At 41.9% G+C, this 22,805-nt stretch overlaps 1 protein-coding gene across 3 annotated transcripts; it reads right to left on the bottom strand.

Moving 5' to 3' along the window:
- Positions 1 to 8,291: 8,291 nt before the first annotated feature.
- LOC120035342 (E3 ubiquitin-protein ligase CHFR-like) lies at positions 8,292 to 19,440 on the bottom strand. 3 transcript variants are annotated; one of them, XM_038982149.1, is made up of 18 exons: positions 19,328 to 19,440; positions 18,718 to 18,859; positions 17,584 to 17,683; positions 16,738 to 16,847; positions 16,121 to 16,180; positions 15,786 to 15,998; positions 15,277 to 15,453; positions 15,011 to 15,194; positions 14,619 to 14,773; positions 14,219 to 14,381; positions 13,893 to 14,071; positions 13,462 to 13,563; positions 13,280 to 13,363; positions 12,129 to 12,199; positions 11,337 to 11,424; positions 10,924 to 11,031; positions 10,732 to 10,804; positions 8,292 to 9,393 (listed from the first exon to the last, which is right to left on the bottom strand). In XM_038982149.1, the coding sequence occupies exons 2-18, from the start codon at positions 18,821 to 18,823 to the stop codon at positions 9,351 to 9,353; spliced, it is 2,016 nt and encodes a 671-aa protein (XP_038838077.1). In that variant the 5' UTR covers positions 18,824 to 18,859; positions 19,328 to 19,440; the 3' UTR covers positions 8,292 to 9,350. The 3 variants fall into 3 exon arrangements, with proteins under 3 accessions (XP_038838077.1, XP_038838119.1, XP_038838111.1); XM_038982191.1 differs by having other exon boundaries at positions 15,277 to 15,417; XM_038982183.1 differs by having other exon boundaries at positions 19,350 to 19,431.
- Positions 19,441 to 22,805: the final 3,365 nt, after the last annotated feature.

The raw sequence follows: 22,805 nt of genomic DNA, 5'->3' as shown, positions 1-22,805 counted from the left end.
AGGCTGATGCTGGGATATAAAAGGGAATTGATCATTGTAAAAAGAAAAAAAACCGGACAAATGCCGTAACTAACATTCAATAGAAGTAAGCATATGACTAGCTATAAAGATAAATGTTGCAATTTGTAACCTAGAAAATAAATAGGGTTGGTGGGAATTTGTGCAAAGAACTTTTAATAAAAGGTTGTTATCTACATGAATTGCTGCTTCAGTTCTTGATCATTTGATGTCAGCAGAAAGTAATAAGTAGCAAGTCATGCATCTTACATCCGTTTTACCTCGTTTCTACCAGCATGTCACGTGCAACCTGAGGGGGAGAAAAAACCTCAAGACCACCTTTACTCCACACACAGAGATGCATACAAAGCTCTCCCCCGCACTCTATTTGTCAAATCTGACCATAATTCTATCCTCCTGATTCCTGCTTACAAGCAAAAACTAAAGCACCAGTGACTCGATCAATACGGAAGTGGTCGGATGACGCAGATGCTACAGGACTGTTTTGCTAGCACAGACTGGAATGTGTTCCGGGATTCATCAAATGGCATTGAGGAGTATACCACCTCAGTCATCGGCTTCATCAATAAGTGCATCGACGACGTCGTCCACACAGGGACTGTATGTACAACCAGAAGCCATGGATTACAGGCAACAACCGCATCGAGCTAAAGGCTAGAGCTGCCGCTTTCAAGTAGCGGGACACTAATCCGGACGCTTATAAGAAATCCCACTATGCCCTCAGACGAACCATCAAACAAGCAAAGCATCAATACAGGGTTAAGATTGAATCCTACTACACCGGCTCTGACGCTTGTCGGATGTGGCAAAACTATTGCGGACTACAAAGGGAAATCCAAAACGCGAGCTGCCCAGTGACGCAAGCCTACCAGATGAGCTAAATGCCTTTTATGCTCGCTTCGAGGCAAGCAACACTGAAACATGCATGAGAGCACCAGCTGTTCTGGACGACTGTGTTATAACGCTCTCTGTAGCTGATGTGAGCAAGACCTTTAAACAGGTCAACATTCACAAAGCCGAGGGGCCAGATGGATTACCAGGACGTATACTCAAAGCATGCGTGGACCAACTGGCAAGTGTCTTCAAGTGTCTGAAATTTTCAACCTCTCCCTGATCGAATCTGTAATACCTACATGTTTCAAGCAGACCATCATAGTCCCTGTGCCCAAGGAAGCGAAGGTAACCTGCCTAAATGATTACTGTCAGTAGCCATGAAGTGCTTTGAAAGGCTGGTCATGGCTCACATCAACAGCATCCTCCCAGATACCCTAGACCCACTCCAATTAGCATACCACCCCAACAGATCCACAGATGACGCAATCTCAATCGCACTCCACACTGCCCTTTCCCACCTGGACAAAAGGAACACCTATGTGAGAATGTTGTTCATTGACTACATCTCAGCGTTCAATACCATAGTGCCCACAAAGCTCATCACTAAGCTAAGGACCCTGGGACTAAACACCCTCTGCAATTGGATCCTGGACTTCCTGATGGGCCGCCCCCAGATGGTAAGGGTAGGCAACAACACGTATGCCATGCTGATGCTCAACACGGGGTCCCCTCCTGAACTCCCTGTTCACCCACGACTCCAACACCATTATTAAGTTTGCTGACGACACAGTGGTGAGCCTGATCACCGACAACGATGAGACAGCCTATAGGGAGGAGGTCAGAGATCTGGCAGTGTGGTGCCAGGACAACAACCTCCCCCTCTAATGTGAGCAAGACAAAGGAGATGATCGTGGACTACAGGAAAAGGCGGGCCGAACAGGCTCCCATTAACATCGACGGGGTTGTAGTGGAGCGGGTCGAGAGTTAAGTTCCTTGGTGTTCACATCACCAACGAACTATCATGGTCCAACCACACCAAGACAGTCGTGAAGAGGGAACGACAACACCTTTCCCCTTTCAGGAGACTGAAAAGATCTGGCATGGGTCCCCAGATCCTCAAAAAGTTCTACAGCTGCACCATCGAGAGCATCCTGACCGGTTACATCAGCGCCTGGTATGGTAACTGCTCAGCATATGATCATAAGGCGCTACAGAGGGTAGTGCGAACGGCCCAGTACATCACTGGGGCCAAGCTTCCTGCAATCCAGGACCTATATAATAAGCGGTGTCAGAGGAAAGCCCATGAAATTGTCAAAGACTCCAGTCACCCAAGTCATAGACACTTTTCTCTGCTACCGCACAGCAAGCGGTACCGGAGTGCCAAATCTAGGTCCAAAAGGCTCCTTAACAGCTTCTACTCCCAAGCCATAAGCCTGCTTAACAATTAATCAAATGGCCACCAGACTATTTACATTGACACCACCCATGCGTTTTTTTTTTACACTGCTGCTACTCACTGTTTTCTATGCATTGTCACTTCACCCCTACCTACATGTACCAATTACCTCAACTGTCATTCTAACTGGCATTACTAAATGTGATAGTCATGTTAAAATAAAATACAATACCTAACAACATTTTATCAGCCATCTTCCTCAAACGAAGGGATGATGACGCAATCGGAGGAATCTGATTTCATTTGTCCTCAACTCTCTGCTCCTTGTTGGCAGGGGTAAAAAATGGCAAGTGTACTAATTTGGTAATAAAAAATATAATTTTTTAAAGTTTTAATTTAGAAAAGTGCTACCTCACCCGCATCACCCTTACTTCCCGTGGCTCTGGACGTATGTCGTATAGGGCTCAGGTCTATGGACGTATGTAGTATAGGACTCAGATATTTTTTTAAAGCAACTTTCACGCCTGAGGGCCAGAGTTGTGTTCCCCTGCATTAAACGTAACTATTGAATCCATTCAGCGATAGAAATTGAAAGGCAATGTTTGTGGAGACGGCATTCTTGGTAAACACTGCATATGTTGACGCAATAGGAAATTACCTTTACATTTCAATCGTGCTATAGCACTCCACTTCTGCGATACAGATTGAATCAAGCCTTGAGTGTTGCTCTACATGCCTATTCAATCAGTCCTCCACTTCTTAGAATCTATTAAACGAAGTACAGACGGGTTTGTTCTGAATGTCTTCGTGGGGGATTTCATGAGGTAGAATGAAACTTACCTCGGCCAGCCCTTTTTTACTTACTAACTGGTCATACTGTTAGTACAGATCAGCTTGGTCCAGACACCATCACAAAGTAAGTAAATATTTGCCCTAGAATACATAGTTTCTCTCAGAGAATGCAAAGCACCCCCCCCCCAAAGCCTCCTTAACACCAATTCCGGATCGGCGGTTTGCACTGTTGTTGGCTTAGGGTGCCCAGATCCTCCTGTTAGAAATAATTAAGGTTCAGCTCTGCTGTGGGGAGGGATCGGCTGGCTGGGGAAGGTTGTGCTGAGCTAGGGCCTGAGCCTCTCAGGAATGCCACAGTGTGAACCCACAACAGGGAAACCACGACTTAAGACCACAAATTAAGACATGAGCTAAGGGCCTCTGGCAGAAAGCGGGCCCATTATTTGTTCCCCTTTATCTCCACCCCAAAAAACATGGGTGCGGGTGTGTAAATATTGCCACTAAACAGTCATTACAATGAAGGTATATCGTTAGGTTACATACAGTGCATTCGGAAAAGTATTCAGACCCCTTGAATTTTCATTGTTACATTACAGCCTTATTCTAAAACTGATTAAATAGTTTTTTCCCCCCTTCAACCTACATATAATACCCCATAATGACATAGCAAAAACAGGTTTTTAGAAATGTTTGCAAATTTATTACAAATAAACTGAAATTACATTTACAGAAGTATTTAGACCCTTTACTCAGTACTTTATTGAAGCACCTTTTGGCAGCGATTACATTCTTGAGTCTTCTTGGGTATGACTCTACAAGCTTGGCACACCTGTATTGGGGGAGTTTCTCCCATTCTTCTCTGCAGATCCTCTCAAGCTCTGTCAGGTTTGATAGGGAGCATTGCTGCACAGCTATTTTCAGATGCTCGATCGGGTTCAAGTCCGGGCCACTCAAGGACATTGAGACTTGCCCCGAAGCCACCCCTGCGTTGTCTTGGCTGTGTGCTTAGGGTCGCTGTCGTGTTGGAAGGTGCCCCGTTGATTATTTCCCTCGATCCTGACTAGTCTCCCAGTCGCTGCTGCGGAAAAACATCCCCATGCTTCATCGTAGGGATGGTGCCAGGTTTCCTCGTGATGTGACGCTTGGCATTCCGGCCAAAGAGTTCAATCTTGGTTTAATCAGACAAGAGAATCTCGTTTCTCATGGTCTGAAAGTCCTTCAGGTGCCTTTTGGCAAACTCCAAGTGGGCTGTCATGTGCCTTTCACTGAGGAGTGGCTTCCATCTACCATAAAGGCCTGATTGGTGGAGTGCTGCAGAGATGGGAGAATCTTCCAGAAGGACAACCATCTCCACAGAGTAACTCTGGAGTTCTGTCAGTGACCATCGGGTTCTTGGTCACCTGCCTCCCTGACCAAGGCTCTTCTCCCCCGATTGCTCAGTTTGGCCGGGCGGCCAGCTCTAGGAAGAGTCTTGGTGGTTCCAAACTTATTCCATTTAAGAACGATGGAGGCCACTGTTCTTGTGGACCTTCAATGCTGCAGACGTTCTTTGGCACCCTTTCCCAGATCTGTGCCTCAGAACTCTACAGACAATTCCTTTAACCTCATGCCTTGTTTTTTTTCTCTGACATGCACTGTCAACTGTGGGACCTTTATAAAGACAGGTGTGTGCCTTTCCAAAATCATGTCCATTCAATTGAATTTACCACAGGTGGACTCCAAGTTGTAGAAACATCTCTTGGATGATGAATGGGAAACAGGATGCACCTGAGCTTAATCGAGTCTAAGTTTTTAAAATGTTAAACAGTTTTTGCTTTGTCATTGAGGTATTGTGTGTAGATTGAGGGGGGGGGGGAATCATTTTATCCATTTTAGAATAAGGCTAATATAACATGTGGAAAGTCAAGGGGTCTGAATACTTTCCAAATGCACTGTAGGTAGAGTTACAGCACCAATCCCGAGTTTTACACACATTGATTGCACAAGGACGTTTCTCAACGGATGCTGTAATAGAGAATAAAAGACCCGAGTTGTATTCTCCACCTTTTCTGCAGTGCTTATTACAGTTATTACAGGATTCAAACAAACACCAAGGACCAGTAAACTGTGATAGACTAAGATAATATCTGCTTGAGCAGACAGACATCTGTGGCCTTTACAGCTAATTTAATCTCCATGAATGTTTGGGAAATTGCCTTCAATCTATCGCTGTGCACAGGTCATTAATCTGTGTTTGAATCCCCACATAATTGTAATCGTGTGTCAAAAGAACAGTTGGGTGCCGATCGCGGGTTATGGGCATTGCAGCTTTTAAAAGGCAATTTCCGATTGAGCCGACATATGCAGCGTTTACCGTTAATGGGATCTCCGCGAACATTGCTTTTAAAACCCGCAATGCCTATAACCCACAATCAGATTGAATCCCAGCCTAAATGTTCAAATGAGTGATTCAAATTGTTCAATGTGTGTGAGCTGAATTAGAAGCAAATACCCTCAAAGCTAGTCTTGCTTGTAAACAGATCTAACAGTTTGGACATTCTACTTTTTCCATCTTAAATCAATGTTGTAATGTAATGTCACAATTTACAAAAATCGAATTTTACAATTGATATAAAACAAATCTATTTTTTTAATTACACAGAATACACAAGATATTGGATCAAAGTGAATAACCTCTTCATTTCATGCAAAGTAAATTTTTTCACTTTAAATTGCATCAGAATGTAATGAGTTGCATACCCCCAACCCTCCCCCCAAAATGCTGTACCCTACTTCACTACTAACAACTTATTTTTCAATATATAAAGGGCACATTAAGAAAATAGTATATCAGGCCATTCTTGCTAGCCTAAAAGGTCTGCAGACACTGGGCCGATTTGACTTTCATATGATTGGTCACTCATTTACAAAAGATAATGGTAAGAGACAAGTGAGTACTGTGTAAATGCAACACTTTGAATTCTAACTTGGTGAGGGTGTTTTCACTGCCAGACAAGAATGCCACAACAAACGGCAATGTAGTATTTCCTCAAAACAGGAAATTTGCACCAATTTAGGTTTAACTGACGAGGTCTGACCAAACCATGGCATTTGTTCCTCCGTTTCTCCAAAACAATAAACACAGCACAAAAATAAAAAACCCCTCTGATAAACAAAGTTTGTTATAAGATCGATACATAACGCTCAAAGGTTACACTTCAATACGGCAACATATGTTGAAAAACATGTCCTCATCGTATGAACTAGAATACAAAGCAGAATACTGTCAAGTTTAACATATTAATTCCTGAAAACGTTGGGGGGGGGGGGGGGGGGGGTTCTGCATAATTGGGCTTGCAAAACAATACAGAATAGTAATCCTTACTAACAAGTATGATACACCCAGTATGATCAAGTTGTTGGCTTAAATCAACATGTTTAGCCAACACCACTAACCTAACATAATGCAAAAAAGGAGGAACAATTATACCCCCCCAAACCCTCTAGTCTAGCAAACCATTGTGCATTCTAACAAAAAAAACTGCATTGGCCATTACTACTAGTTCAGAGCTGAGAAAGCTTCTAATACACTACTTTGAAAAAAATTTAAATAAGAAATTTGCTTTACGTTGATTATCCCCAGCAAAGCATACAACTGAACACCCCTGCCTTTCCCAGCCTCAGATAAAACAACATTTCAACACATAACCCCCATTATCCCCGCCTGAAGAACTGAAATCCTATACAACTAACTATCCCATGGATTTTCACTCAGCCCCATTATGCTTAGCTTGTACATGGCTTTTTGCCCTTGTTGGGAAATCCAAAGAAACCCAGCAGAAATCCCCTTTTCCCAAAACTAAGTATAACCTCCCTTTTCCAATAAACACAAATTGCATTGTCTTTCCAGTTAACAGTCTTATTAACATGTGGAAGCTGTCTGAATTCAAAATGGTGCCACTGAATATCTTTGTCATCCATACAGTGGCAAGAAAAATGTGAACCCTTTGGAATTACCTGGATTTCTGCATAAATTGGTCATCAAATTTGATCTTCATCCAAGTCACAACAATAGACAAACAGTGTGCTTAAACTAATAAACACACTTTTTTTTTCTTGTCTATATTGAATACATAATTTAAACATTCACAGTGTAGGCTGGGAAAAGTATGTGAATCCCAAGGCTAATGACTTCTCCAAAAGCTAATTGGAGTCCGCTAACCTGGAGTCCAATCAATGACACGAGATTGGAGATGTTGGTTGGCGCTGCCTTGCCCTATTAAAACACTCACAATTTGAGTTTGTTATTCACAAGAAGAATTGCCTGATGTGAACCATGCCTCGAACAAAAGACATCTCAGAAGACCTAAGATTAAGAATTGTTGACTTGCATAAAGCTGGAAAGGGTTACAAATGTATCTCTAAAAGCCTTGATGTTCATCAGTCCACAGTAAGACAAATTATCTATAAAATGGAGAAAGTTCAGCACTGTTGCTACTCTCCCTAGGAGTGGCCATCCTGCAAAGATGATTGAGCATTCTGCGCTGTGCTCTTGCAATGAGGTTAAGAAGAATCCTAGTGTCAGCTAAAGACTTACAGAAATATCTGGAACATGCTAACTTCTCTGTTGACGAGTCTACGATACGTGAAACACTAAACAAGAATAGTGTTCATGGGAGGACACCACGGAAGAAGCCACTACTGTCCAAAAAAAAAAAAAAAACATTGCTGCACGTCTGAAGTTTGCCAAAGTGCACTTGGATGTTCCACAGCGCTACTGGCAAAATATTCTGTGGACAGATGAAACTAAAAAGTTGAGTTGTTTGGAACACACAACACTATGTGAGGAGAAAGGCACAGCACACCAACATCAAAACCTCATACCCACTGTAAAGTATGGTGGAGGGAGCATCATGGTTTGGGGTTGCTTTGCTGCCTCAAGGCCTGGACAGCTTGCTATCATTGGCGAAAAAATTAATTCCCAAGTTTATCAAGACATTTTGCTGGAGAATATTAGGCTATTGGGTGATGCAACAGGACAACGACCCAAAACACAGAAGTAAATCAACAACAATGGCTTCAAAAGAAGAAAATACAGTCAGAGTCCTGACCTCAACCCGATTGAGATGCTGTGGCATGACCTCAAGAGAGCAGCTCACACCAGACATCCCAAGAATATTGCTGAACAGAAACAGTTTTGTAAAGAGGAATGGTCTAAAATTCCTCCTGACCGTTGTGTAGGTTTGATCCGCAACTACAGAAAACGTTTGGTTGAGGTTATTGCTGCCAAAGGAGGGTCAACCAGTTATTAAATCCAAGGGTTGACATACTTTTCCCACCCTGCACTGTGAATGTTTACACGGCGTGTTCAATAAAGACAATGTATAATTGCTTGTGTGTTAGTTTAAGCAGACTGCGTTTGTCTATTGTTGTGACCTAGATGAAGATCAGATCAAATTTTATGACCAATTTATGCAGAAATCCAGGTATTTACAAGGGTTCACATACTTTTTCTTGTTTTTGTGAGAGATATAAAAATCACAAGAAGCCTCAATGTCTATATATGCATAGAAGTCTTTAGACAACATAGCTGTGATTCTCCCTAGTAGGTTTGGGGGAAGGTTCCAACATATGAATACTATTTAGAACACCATTTGCTGCTGTATTTTCACAAAAGTAGGAAGCTCTAGATTCTAATTAAAATACAGAATTCTCCAAGATATCTAAAGCACTACACCACAAGTTGAGAGAAACTAAATCAATTCATCCTCTTTTTTTTTTTGGTGCCAACTACTCAGGCACACGGAAATAGAAAGTGTCAACAGCTTACTAATATCAATATATGCCTTCAAAGCTACCGTCACAAAAGATGCCACTTCATCCTGTGTGTAACAGTACACGTATTGCCAACTGTTCTCAGTGTATTTAAAAAAAATTGTATCCCTCAAACTAGTCATATGATCATGTACCCAAAAGGTCATGATACTGCAATGAAGGGTGATGATCATATTCCCCATAAGATATTAGTCCATAGTATTATCACTCACCCCTACTATGCCTATAAGACTGGGCTAATCATTACCTAGCCAGTCTTATCAAAAGAGTTTGATTGTAATTTCTGCATATAATCAAATACAAAGTCTATAGAGTCTGTGAGAGAACTACAAATTACTACTAAGAGAGAGCCACTTTTCCTCAGGGCAAAGAGCTGCTTAATAAGGGAGGGAGGGAAAAAAGGACCACTTTGTATAGAGACAGAGAGTAATACAGGAGATCCTTGGAAGTCAGTCTTTGCTCCAGTGATTGGAGAGGAAGTCACCCACAAGGCTCTTCAGCTCTTGAAACGCGTCTGCTCACATATGTGGTTGAATTTCCTGCAACGAGGTGAAAAGGAAACAATACAAATGTGTCACATCATGAACCAGAGCTGCTGTGAAGAAGTGATTGCAGCTTTCCTCTACTAGCAGGTGTTATTGGCCAAGCTGATACAACAGTGCCCTCTGCTGGTAAAATACATGTACAGCCACATTGAAGCCTCTAACAGAGACCACACAACTATACACACAGGATCAGTGAAAAGTTTAGACACACCTACTCATTCCAAGGTTTTTCTTACATTTTTACTATTTTCTACATTGTAGAATAATAGTGAAGACATCAGAACTATGAAATAACACATACGGAAAAATGTAGTAACCCCCCCAAAAAGTGTTAAATCAAAATATATTTTATATTTGAGATTCTTCAAAAGTAGCCACCCTTTGCCTTGAAAGCTTTGCACACTCATGGCATTCTCTCAACCAGTTTCACGAGGAATGCTTTTCCAACAGTCTTGAAGGAGTTCCCACATTTGCGGAGCACTTGTTGGCTGCTTTTCCTTCACTCCGCGGTCCAACTCATCCCAAACCATCTCAATTGGGTTGAGTTAGGGTGATTGTGGAGGCCAGGTCATCTGAGGATGCACTCCATTTATTTGGGGTGAAAGGCTGGTAACTCTAACGAACTTATCCTCTGCAGCAGAGGTGACTCTGGACCTTCCTTTCCTGTGGTGGTCCTCATGAGAGCCAGTTTCATAGCGCTTGAAGGTTTTTGCGACTGCACTTGAAGAAACTTTCAAAGTTCTTGAAATTTTCCGGATTGACTGACCTTCATGTCTTAAAATAATGGACTGTCATTCCTCTTTGCTTATTTGAGCTGTTCCTGCCATAATATGGACTTGGACTTTTACGAAATAAGGCTTCTGTATACCACCCTTACCTTGTCACAACACAACTGATTGGCTCAAAACGCATCAAGGAAAGAAATTTCACAAATTAACAAAGCACACCTGTTCATTTAAAGGCATTCCAGGTGACTACCTCATGAGCTAGTTGAGAGAATGCCAAGCGTGTGCAAAGCTGTCATGAAGGCAAAGGGTACTAGTTTGAAGAATCTCAAATATAAAATATATTTTGATTTGTTTAAAACGTTTGGTTACTACATGATTCCATAAGTGTTATTTCATAGTTTTGATGTCTTCACTATTATTCTATAATGTAGAAAATAGTAAAAAAATATATAATTTAAAAGTAGGTGTCCAAACTATTGACTGGTACTGTGTGTGTGTGTGTGTGTGTGTGTGTGTGTGTGTGTGTGGGGGGGTGTGGGTGTATGCATATTTAAGCTTGGACTGTGGAGACCTATTCAGAAGATAATGGCCACATGTAACTTACGTGGCGTGGTGTGCCTTTACTTGAGTCCGGCAGTTGCGTCCCCAATAACAGTCAGGCCGAGACGTCACAGCAGCTGTGGGAAAGAATATCAAACAAATAAAGCTTCATTCATAATTTGGATATGCTAGTTCATTACCATCTCGCAGTCTACAGCCGTTAGAGGCTGTGTCGTTGTGGACAGTGCTCTCTCACCTGGGAGCTCCGAGCAAGGGATGTTCTGTCTGTATTTGTAGGCCAGCTCCTTGAAGGCACGCAGGCCACAGCAGAAACACATTATGGCGTTACTGTTGATGCGATAATCTGGGGTAGATAAATTGGAGCGCGAGAGTTACTAGTGTGTTCCAAAGGGAGGTGGAAGGATGCTCTGCACTGTCAGTAGGACTTAGAACCATGTTCAAGATGGGAAGCTTAATGGTGGCGTTCCAGCTTATCGTTTTTGCAGTTGTGTTGATGATCATATCTCATAACATCTGCAGATGTGCCTCAGAAACACTTTACTATGATGTAGTAATTTTCTGAGATGTGCAGTGCAACTGCAAAAAAGACAACCTGGAACGCTTCCAATCTCAAGTTATGTGAGGTGAAGAGGATAGTGTCAGACTGACCAGAGAGATAGAAGGTTCCCTGTTGCAGGCCCCGAAGACCCTCCTGTAGCATGTCCCTCCACGACATCCCTCTGGCTGCCAAGTAATTCTGTAAGCACAAGACTTGAGGCTGTAATTGCTGCCAAACGTGCTTCAACAAAGTACTGAGTAATGGGTCCGAATACTTATTTATGGAAATATCACATTTACATAAATATTTAATTAAAAAAAAAAAATGATTTGTCATTATGGGCTATTGTGTGTAGATTGAAAAAAAATGCACTGTATTAGACTGTAGTGATCTCCATAGTAGAGAAGTTATAAATAAATGCAAATGAAATACATTCACTTAAATTGAGTTATGAAACAAGGAGCCGGATTCCCAGACACAGATTAAGACTAGTCCTGGACAACAAAATTGTATTTTTAATGTAACTAGGCAAGTCGGTTAAGAACTAATTCTTATTTACAATGACGGCCTACACTGTCCAAACCCGAACGATGCTGGGTCAATTGTGTGCCGCCCTATGGGACTCCCAATCACGGCCGGTTGTGATACAGCCTGGATTCAAACCAGGGTGTCTGTAGTGTCTCCTATCACTGAGATGCAGTGCCTTAGACCACTGCGCCACTCAGGAGCCCTAAAAAAACAACTGAAAAGCATGTTCAATGGAGAATCGTCATTGAAATAGTGTTTTACTCCAGGACCGAGATTAATCTGGGTCTGGGAAACCACCCCAAATAGTGCAGATACTGTTTCTGGGTGTCCAGACAGACCAATGGTTAGAGCCAAAGAGAATAAAAAGGAAGTACCTGGAGGATCTCTGATTCATAGTTATTGCTGTTCAGAACACCGTCCAGACATTTGTCTGTAAGGTTGAGTTCTGTGGAAGAAGACATGGATATTATATTTCTCATACTGGTAAACATGCTACTGCAACAAATGATGGATAAGACATAGGGACAATATAGGTAATCTACCTTTGTAAATTTCCATTTGCAACCACTATTGTCAAACTTTCCACAATGATAGTGTTACCTCGGAAATCACCCAAAAGGCCTGGTTAACTAAGCATCAAATAACATTTGATTGTCACATACACAATGCGAGTGCTGCGAAATGCTTGTGCTTCTAGTTCTGACCGTGCAGTAATATCTAACAAGTAATCTAACAATTTCACAACAACGACCTTATACACACAAGTGTAAAGGAATGAATACGAATATATACATATAAATATATGGATGAGCGATGGCCATGCGGCATAGGCAAGATGCAGTAGATGGCATAGAGTACAGTATATACATATGAGATGAGTAATGTAGGGTATGTAAACATTATAAAGTTTCATTATTTAAAGTGACTAGTGATACATTTATTACATCCAATTTTTTATTATGAAAGTGGCTAGAGATTTGAGTCAGTATGTTGGCAGCAGCCACTCAATGTTAGTGATGGCTGTTTAACAGCCCAGTGTGAAGTTTGTACCGGTTATTTTCTAAGGTCAATTAAACAAATCTCCAAACTTATTTGCGATCAAGTACTACAACTTAGTTTGGGATTTTGGCAATGAACTTGTGGATAAAAATGTTATGTATTTGCATCCGGTATGAAGGAAGTTAGAGGTAGTTTCATGAGCCAATGCTAACTAGCTTAGCGCAAAGACTGGAAGTCTTCAGGTTCAGCTAGTATGCCCGAAGACTTCCAGTCTTGGCGTTAAGCTAGCGCTAGTTAGCGTTGGCTAATGAAACTACCTCTAACTTCCTTCATACTGGACGCAGAGACATACAAATTGTATCCATGAGTTCATTGGAATGCCAAAATCACAAACTATCCCTTTAACCTTAAATTACCATTTTGTTCAACCTTGTATTCTTTATTTACCTTTGAAAAATATCAGGGACAAACTTTGAACCAGTGCTTAGTAAATCTAGCCCTTAGGAGTACTAGAGCAGAGACAAACCATTGAAACGTGCTAGGCAGCCTTGACAGCCGATCCTCTGGCAGCCCCAGTACATGTGGCAGAAGGGCCGTTGGCACGCCACACCTGCCCAACACAAAGAACCACACCCATCAGCACATTCAGCCAAGGCAACCGTGCCGTTGGTCCATTAACATTGACTGACAGGCCTGTGGGCCACTCACATTGCTGAGCGGAGAGTTCGGCGCGGCGGTCTGGCATGGGCTGCAGGCAGCAGGTGCAGATGACATGGCTGCCCTGAGGAGAACACGTGTACTCCCGAGTAGCTGCAGGAGGAGGACAGGACACAGAGGGAAACATCTCAGTGGGGACACATACGTATATCGTCTGGGTCAAGGCCCTGAAGGGTGCACACTGTACTGTTGTAGAATCTGCAGATGGTCAGATGCGCTACAAGCATTCTAACACATTTCTGTGTTCAGGCGAGTGCAACATTTTGATAGCCAATTTGATCTGTAAGTGCACTCCATTGTGTTGTCATAACTCACTAAATCAACCAACACAATGTAGAACGATTACATATCAGATATAAAAGCACTATATAAAAAGGTCATCCATTATTGTGATGATCAACAGTTCGGCACAGTTCAGTAACCTGTAGTGGGGAAGTCAGAGCGTGTTGATGATGTTGATGGGCTCTCTCCAAGGGGTTTCCCAGCCCTGTCCTCAGGAGTTGGTGGAGCTGGTCCTAGAGGAGCTGGCCCTATAGCCCACAGTACCTGGCTAACCTCCTTCCTGTAGCCTGGACACTGTCTGCACATCACAAAGGGCTGGCTGTGGACACACAACAACAGGAACAAGGAGAAAAGGTTTCAGTGGGAGAAAAACACAACGCAGTCACACACACACACACACGGTCACATACTGTAAACACAAGACCACAAACACTCATGCATACACACAGCTACTCTTTTGTCTGACCTGATATCGGAGGTGTCGCTGTCATTGTCAGAGAGCTCAAAGAGATAATCAGAGCTGCCCTCTTCATCAGAGAAGGAACGCTCAATCTTTGGCTGCAGCATGTCCCGAGTTATCTTGTTGTGGCTGTCCATGCTCTTCAGGTCCTCCTCACTGCGACACTTCTCTGTGGACACACAGGGTCAATAGCGCAATGCTTAATCCACACACAAAAAGAGATGGTACAAACAAAAGGCACACATATTTTTTTATAGGCTAGCCCTGTACAGATATTCGGGACAAGGAGAAACACACATAAGACAAGATGCACAAATGCTGTGTTTAACAGGGGGAAGAGCTGGGGACTATCCCCAGTAGTGTTAATGGGGGTACAAGGGTAGAGTAGGGTAGATTGGATACAAACCTGGGTTTTGGATAAGGTAGGCCTCCACCAGGTTGTTGAGGATGTGGTTCTTGCGGATCCTCTCTACGGGGCAGCGACAGGTGGGGCAGAGAGACGAGCGCTCCATCCAGCCAGAGTAACACGCAGCACAGAAGGTGTGCATACAGGGCTGCAGGCTAGTTGGGAGACGCACAGGGAGATGATAACATGAACAATGAAACAAGCAGTGGAAGCAGCTTCCTGTCTTACAGAATGGAATTACACAATTTTGTGTTTATGACTATATATTATATTTCTTGAAACAGTTATTTTCATCTGTTGCGAGGAGCCACAAGCAATGAAAAAGTGGAGTGGGCCTATTTTCTAATGTAGTAGTAGTAGTAGTAGTAGTTGTAGTTAGAGTCTTGCTGTACCTGACACAGTCATGAAGTAGGTCCTGACAGATGATACAGGTGAGGGACTCCTCCATTTTGTCAGTCGTGGCTCCTTCCACAGTCACGGCAGCTTTTCCCAATAGATCCATGATAAGAGTTCCCTTAGCTGGGCCCACCACCTCAATACTGGAAGTATGTGGCAGTCCAAAATCATAGTTCTTATCTAGGGAAGGAAAAGGGGAAAAACTGTTACAATCAAGCGTCACCAACCAAGTATCAAGACCCCACAAGGTAATGACACTGACCAGCACCATCAGTTTTCCTCCTCTTTCTCTCTGGCTCCATGTCCCCCTCTTCCTTATCCAGCATTGAGACTCTGCTCTGGGCTTCAGTCTGTCGCACGTCTGTTGAGCAGTGGAGGTTAGAGTTGGGCTCTTCAGCCTTGCCTACAGAGGATGCAGCACATTTAGGACCCTTGGAACCTGAGACAAAGAATTATCAAAAGCCCATGAGATTGGTGCACATTCAGTTACCTGTGCCTATCCTTGAATATGAGGAGTAGTAGTGGCCATATAAGTCTGATCAAATCGGATAAAGTCTATCATATTATCAGTTGTCCAGAGCCATCCTTGAATTTGGGGATTTTGAAAGAGGTAAAGGACAATTCAAGGGAGACATGCTATATCGGTTCTAAAATTTGAGGGGGGAGGGCGGCAGACTTCACAATTAACCAAAATATAGATTTACTTCCCAGTCCCTGCTTCCACTTAATGAGGACCATATAGAGCAAGCACAGGCCAGATGGAAAGCCTACCTGAGGCAGAGGAGTGCAGGAGGGAGGCTGCAGAGGAACATGCTGTGGAGGGTGAGAACGTGAGGAGGTGGGAGGAGGAGGTGGAGGGCTGGGGCTCCTCTAAGGCCTGCTGTTCCCATGGAGGTCCAACCAGGAATGGCTCCACAGACACTGCTGCTGTAACAGGGCAGGGTTGGGCTTTCTGCTGCATATCTGAGCATTTGGTGGCGTCGCCTGACAGGATGAGATAAAGGTGGTAAGCAACAAACAAGCTAATGAGCCTACAAATGTTTTTCATGAAAAAGATGCAGAGGTCGCAGTCAAACATTACATTGATTTGGGTATTAACTACTTACCAATTGAGTCTTGTGAGAATGTCCTCTCTGGTTTTATGGTCTGATATATGTAGGCAATATCTGTACGAGCAAAAGATTGCACACCATACTTATACTTTACTCAGTTGTCGAGGCAAACTTTCGTGAACAATTCATTAAATATCCCAAAAAAGGGAACATATTGCTCTTATTTTGATCAGTCAAGAATGAGTTTAGCTGACCTACTTGTCCAACTCAGTTCCCACACATTATGTGAGTTAATTGTGTATGTATTATATAACCAAGGTGTCAGCAGCGGAAGGTGCACAAGAAAACAAGTGGCCTAAAAGACATTTATGCACTATGAACTACCGATTTATATACACTTTCTGAAGAAACTAAGAAAAACGTTATATTCTTTATACAGCCTACCACACGCCAACGTTTTTTTAACGTACAAAACACTCACAATAATGAGGTAGGCCTATATTAAGCTAGCAACCGTGCACTGTGCTCCCTGTTTGTTTAACTAATTAATTGAAGTTCTATTATCTTTAGGAGATATAACCGATGTAAAACAGAGAAACCAACATTATGGTTTAGCAACAAAGAGACCAGAGTGAAACACCCCAATCAATATAGGGGGGGGGGAAACATACTTAGCTCTGGCTGGTTTTTCCTGTACACAAAGTAGATGACATCTCCATTCTGCAGGATATGAATCTGCTTTTTCACCAGCTTTGACATGTTAATCACTGTACCATTGGTGCTAGAGGGGTGAGAGAGAAAAAACAACTCTGGTCAGTCATTTCTGTAGTGGATTTATCAGCAGCCTTGGAAGAAATCCCAGACTAGGGATGCAGTTATTATTATAGCAGCAATGAACAGGGCATTGACTAAATAGTAGCTTCTCTTCATGGGATGTATAGGGATGGAATTGTATCCCACACTATTGAATTCCATCTTTCCATTGTAGAGGTTTCCACAATATTCAGAAGCAATACAGAGTTCCCACTGTGCTCAATGATGCATAGCATAATGCAGTGGGTGTGTGTGCGGACACTAGAGTGATGTGTGTAGAGAATACCTTGCTGACTCAGAGCATGGTAAAACACAACCTCTAATTACTGGTTAGTGTCATTTGCCTCATTACCTCCAAGCTGGTTGCTTTACACTGACAATTAGACTACACTGATGTGCAGGCCTAGATCTGTTCAATCTACCATTAAATACACTGATCAGTCACAACAAACAGGACAATCTGCATAACATATTTTTCTCATATAATAAAACCTAACATAAACACAGGTTAAAATCTATTTAGCCTAATTAGGCTAACAGGTCAAATGCTTCACATTACCATGTTATCGCATTGTTAAACATACATAATTGATCAGATGAGCCTTGAAAATGGGCCTACATTGAGCCTATAAGCTATACAGGACTTAAGAGGGGAAAAAACAACACCACAAAAGATATATTGACAAGAGACCCCCCCCTCATACCTCATGTCCTCTAGCCACACCAACCCTGATCTCTCATCCTGGACTATCTTACAGTGATCCCCTGAGACCAGTTTGCTAGCAGGAAAGGAAAGATCACAGCCTGGTGAAAGAAAATGGTTAATAAAAATGCACAGAAAACCACAACATCGTCTAAGATGACTATTTTAAGCATGATTTGAATAAGCTAGATGTTCTCGTATGGTAGGCTACTTGTCGATTAAGGCAGCCCCCCACACATCTCCTATTCAGAGGGGTTGGGTTAAATGCGGAAGACACATTTCAGTGGAAGGCATTCAGTTGTACAACTGACTAGGTATCCCCCTTTCCCTTATGGAGCTGTTGTGCTATATCGTGTGTAAAAAGAATTACTTTGTTTACGTCACGTTACTGTAAACAAGGCCAATTAGGACTTATTCATGATCCATTTTAAAATACCAGGAAAACATGTCTTTAGGCAATGGGCAGTTGATATTTTCACGAGGCGGCTCAGAATTACTAGACTGAGATTAAATCATCATAATCGTACATTGTTGATATATTTATACCCTTCTTTTATACCATATTGTGGATGCTGCATAGCATACTAGCCCATTAAACTCAGACCACTTGTATTGGAAAGCAGACTCCTGGAATTCAATATAATAGAGACTAAACCTTTCCTTGAGCAAAATCCATACAAAGAAAACATACTATTCTGCACACATGTTCTCAATAGACACCTTTGATATCATCAGAGGGGGTGTCTAAGTTTAGTGACCTTGGGCATTGTGCCTTGAATTAACTGGTTTTATTAAAGAGCCCAGACACTGCCTGGCTCTCATGTCTATGACATGGTGTCTTTTGTCACAAACAGCAAGACATTTATAAACCAGATCCTCAAAACAAGCAACATACATTATATTTAGTTTTTTTTTAAAGTGTCATGCCTTATAGAATATATATTTTACATATTACTATTATTGTGGGAGCAATAATCATTCATATTTAGAACAGGTATTTTAGTAACTCATTAAATATTTACATCATTTATAGATAACAGTTAGTGTCCTACCACAGAACTTTCTATATATTTCAGAAATTAGCCAACAATATGGTGAAGTGACTTAATGTAACTGTGTGGAATAGTAATTGTACCTTTTCTTCGCCCGACAGTGCATTCCCTGTTGACAAGCAATACTTCCGATTCAGTGTCCACTTTTACTAACTTCCCCCATGGTTGACTTCTTCCATGAATATCCATGTCCAAAGCTGATACGTTCCAGTTTTCTAGCTATAACTTTAGATCAAATCATGAACATTAGAAATGCAAACACACTTCTTAGATCGGTGGCAGCAAATATGTCATCTAAGAAGCGAACCCTATTCTAGTTGAGAAATGTGAAGCACTTGCTAGCTAAGTAGCTAACGTTAGCTACTAGCTTAGCTTAGAAGGATATACAATGAATTAACCACTCTGTTTGGAACAAGAAACATAAAGAATGTTACTGTACCTAGCTTGCTAAGCTAACTACAGTAGCTAATGTAGCTAAAACGTTTGATTAGCAAGGTATTTAATCCTTGAAGCTAGTCAATCAAACATCAAAACAAGTTAACGGTGGACATGCAACGACAATAAACTTCGTGTTCAAAATAAACATTGCTAAAGCTGGCTGCTAACACTAGCTGGCTACTAGTAGCTAGCTAGCTAACAACTTTCAAACTGCTTAACAGGTGCTAGAATCTAGAAATAATACGATTTAGCTACCTTGAAAATAGATTTACTATACCCTCAAAAGCGCGATTATTTTAGCTTGAAGATGTTTTGTCACTTCATTTTCCATCTTGGCACGCACACTGGTTTACTTCCTGGCAACCGAACGTATTTACAAGCATCAGCTGATGGAGGAGGGGCGGAGAAAGTAGTCTGAAAAAATAGCTGTTAAAACAAGATTAATATCCCATAACTCTTTGCAAAAATGCTTTAATTTGTTTATTTTCTCACGCTTCTGCGTGGAATTATACTGTAAGGCCAATGTCAAAACTCTGCATATACAACCAGGGGTTCATTGGGAATTTGGAAATAGGGAGGTCTATTTTGGGTGGGGTTAGGGATAGGGTTGTGGTTGAGGCAGCTGCTAGGGTTGCACTAGGATGTTGACATGCAGCCAGTGGTGGAAAAAGTACCCAATTGTCATACTTGAGTAAAAGTAAAAGATACCTTAATAGAAAATGACTCAGGAAAAAGTGAAAGTCACACAGTAAAATACTACTTGAGTAAAAGTCTAAAAGTATTTGGTTTTAAATATACTTAATAAGTATCAAAAGTAAATGTAATTGCTAAAATATACTTAAGTAACAAAAGCAAAAGTAAAAGTATAAATCATTTCAAATTCCTTTTATTAAGCAAACCAGACGGCATTACTTTATTATATATATATTTTTTAAGGATAGTCAGCAGGACAGTCAGACGTGTGTTTAGTGAGTCCGTCAGATCAGAGGCAGTAGGAATGACCAGGAATGTTCAAATCAAATTTTATTCGTCACATACTCGTGATTAGCAGATGTTATTGCGGGTGAAGCGAATTGCTTGTGCTTCTAGCTCCGACAGTGCAGTAATATCTAACAAGTCACATCTAACAAATTACACAACATACAGTATACCCAATACACACAAATCTAAGTAGGAATGAATTAAAACTATAAACATATGGACGAGCAATGTCAGAGCAGAACGGACTAAGATACAGTATAGAAAACAGTATATACACATGAGATGAGTAATGCCAGATATGTAAACATTAAGTGACTAAGATACCGTAGAATAGTATAGAATACAGTATATACATATGAGATGAGTAATGCCAGATATGTAAACATTATTAAAGTGACTAGTGTTCCATTCCTTAAAGTGGCCAGTGATTCCTAGTCTATGCCTATAGGCAGCAGCCTCTAATGTGCTAGTGATGGCTGTTTAACAGTCTGACGGCCTTGAGATAGAAGCTGTTTTTCAGTCTCTCGTTCCCAACTTTGATGCACCTGTACTGACCTCACCTTCTGGATGATAGCGGGGTGAACACGCAGTGGCTCGGGTGGTTGATGTCCTTGAAAATCTTTTTGGCCTTCCTGTGACATCAGGTGCTGTAGGTGTCCTGGAGAGCGGGTAGTTTGCCCCCGGTAATGCGTTGGGCAGACTGCACCACCCCCTGGAGAGCCTTGCGGTTGCGGGTGGTGCAGTTGCCGTTCCAGGCGGTGATGCAGCCCGACAGGATGCTTTCAATTGTGCATCTGTAAAAATGTGTGAGGGTTTTAGGTGACAAGCCAAATTTCTTTAGCCTCCTGAAGTTGAAGAGTCTCTGTTGCGCCTTCTTCACCACACTGTCTGTGTGGGTGGTCCATTTCAGTTTGTCAGTGATGTGTACGCCAAGGAACTTGAAGCTTTCCACCTTCTCAACTGCGGTCCCGTCAATGTAGATAGGGGGGTGCCCCCTCTGCTGTTTCCTGAAGTCCACGATCATCTCCTTTGTTTTGTTGACATTAAGTGAGAGGTTATTTTCCAGGCACCACACTCCCAGAGCCCTCACCTCCTCCCTGTAGGCTACTACTGCCTACTACTGTTGTGTCATCTGCAAACTTGAGTTGGAGGCATGCTTGGCCACGCAGTCATGGGTGAACAGGGAGTACAGGAGGGGGCTGAGCATGCACCCTTGTGGGGCCCCAGGGTTGAGGATCAGCGGAGTGGAGGTGATGTTTCCTACCTTCACCACCTGGGGGCGGCCTGTCAAGAAGTCCAGGACCCAGTTGCACAGGGTGGGGTTCAGACCCAGGGCCTCGAGCTTAATGATGAGCTTGGAGGGTACTATGGTGTTGAATGCTGAGCTATAGTCAATAAACAGCATTCTTACATAGGTATTCCTCTCGTCCAGATGGGAAAGGGCAGTGTGCAGAGTGATGGTGATTGCATCGTCTGTGGATCTATGTCCTCTTGATAAGTGCATTAATTGGACCATTTTCCTGTCCGGCTAAGCATTCAAAATGTAACGAGTAGTTTTGGGTGTCAGGGATAATGTATGGAGTAAAAAGTAAATCATTTTCTTTAGGAATGTAGTAAAGTAAAAGTTGTCAAAAATATAAATGTTCAAGTAAAGTACAGACACCCCAACAAAAACTACTTAAGTGATAAGTAACATTTTGGGCGACCCGACCAAATTCACATAGAAATGTGAGTTATAGATCTGTCATTCTCATTGAAAGCAAGTCTAGGAAGTGGTAGATCTGTTCTATGTGCGCTATTTCTATGCTTCGTGTTCTTAAAGGGTAGGTAGCATAAATGTAACCATTTGTAACAAATGGATTTGCATTAGAATACGCATCAAAAGCCCCAATGCAAAGTTACGCCTCACTTTCTATTTTTCAAGTTATTACATAAAACTGATCAGAATTCAGAAAAATGCTGAAGTCATGCTGGAAAAAACATTTGAGAGGTGTGACGTAATATGGAGGACCCGGAAAGCCAGCCTATTCCATAATGTAAATTCCAACAGAAATAACTTCAAATATAACTTCAAATTAAACCACATCGTTTGCACTCATGACTACTGGTTTCAATGTAATTTTCAGCCAACTTACAAGCAAATACTTTATGAATATATTGTTACAAATCAGCTTACAAGGTTGCTAGCCAACTAGCCTGATAACGTTAGCCCTACTAGTCTGCTAACGTTAGCCCTAAAAGCCTGCTGACCTTACCTTAGCACTTCATGAGTGAGCCAGTTGCTATTAATGCCTAGTTTACAGATACATTAAAGTAAACCAAACTTTTTGAAATACATAACCACATCTAACCATTTTTGCGTCTTTTACTTTCGGTTTTGTACACCAGCTTCAAGCAAGCTGAAAACATAATATTTTTTGTTTTGGAAAATATATTTCACAGCGGTTTAGATGGTACAATGATTCTGTACATTATACATTGTTTGTTTTGTCACAAACTGAAATTAGGCAAACTATTATAATTTTTGCAACCAGTAAATGGCTGACAGATTTCTGCATATTGCACCTTTAAAAAGTATGGATTTTAGCAACAAAAAAAAGGATTGGAGTGATGTTCATGGAGGATGGCATGAGTAGATCTGTGAAGGGAGTATGGCAGCGGCGGATGGCTCGATACTGAGTTTCCTGAATTCCCTCACGAGATGAAATTCATGTCGGAAGCCCGGGCGAGAAAGAGGACAGATGGTGAGAAT

The sequence above is a fragment of the Salvelinus namaycush genome, chromosome 1 (assembly GCF_016432855.1).
Source record: "Salvelinus namaycush isolate Seneca chromosome 1, SaNama_1.0, whole genome shotgun sequence".
NCBI classification, from domain to species: Eukaryota; Metazoa; Chordata; class Actinopteri; order Salmoniformes; family Salmonidae; genus Salvelinus; species Salvelinus namaycush.
This window is presented reverse-complemented; position numbering and strand designations above follow the sequence as displayed.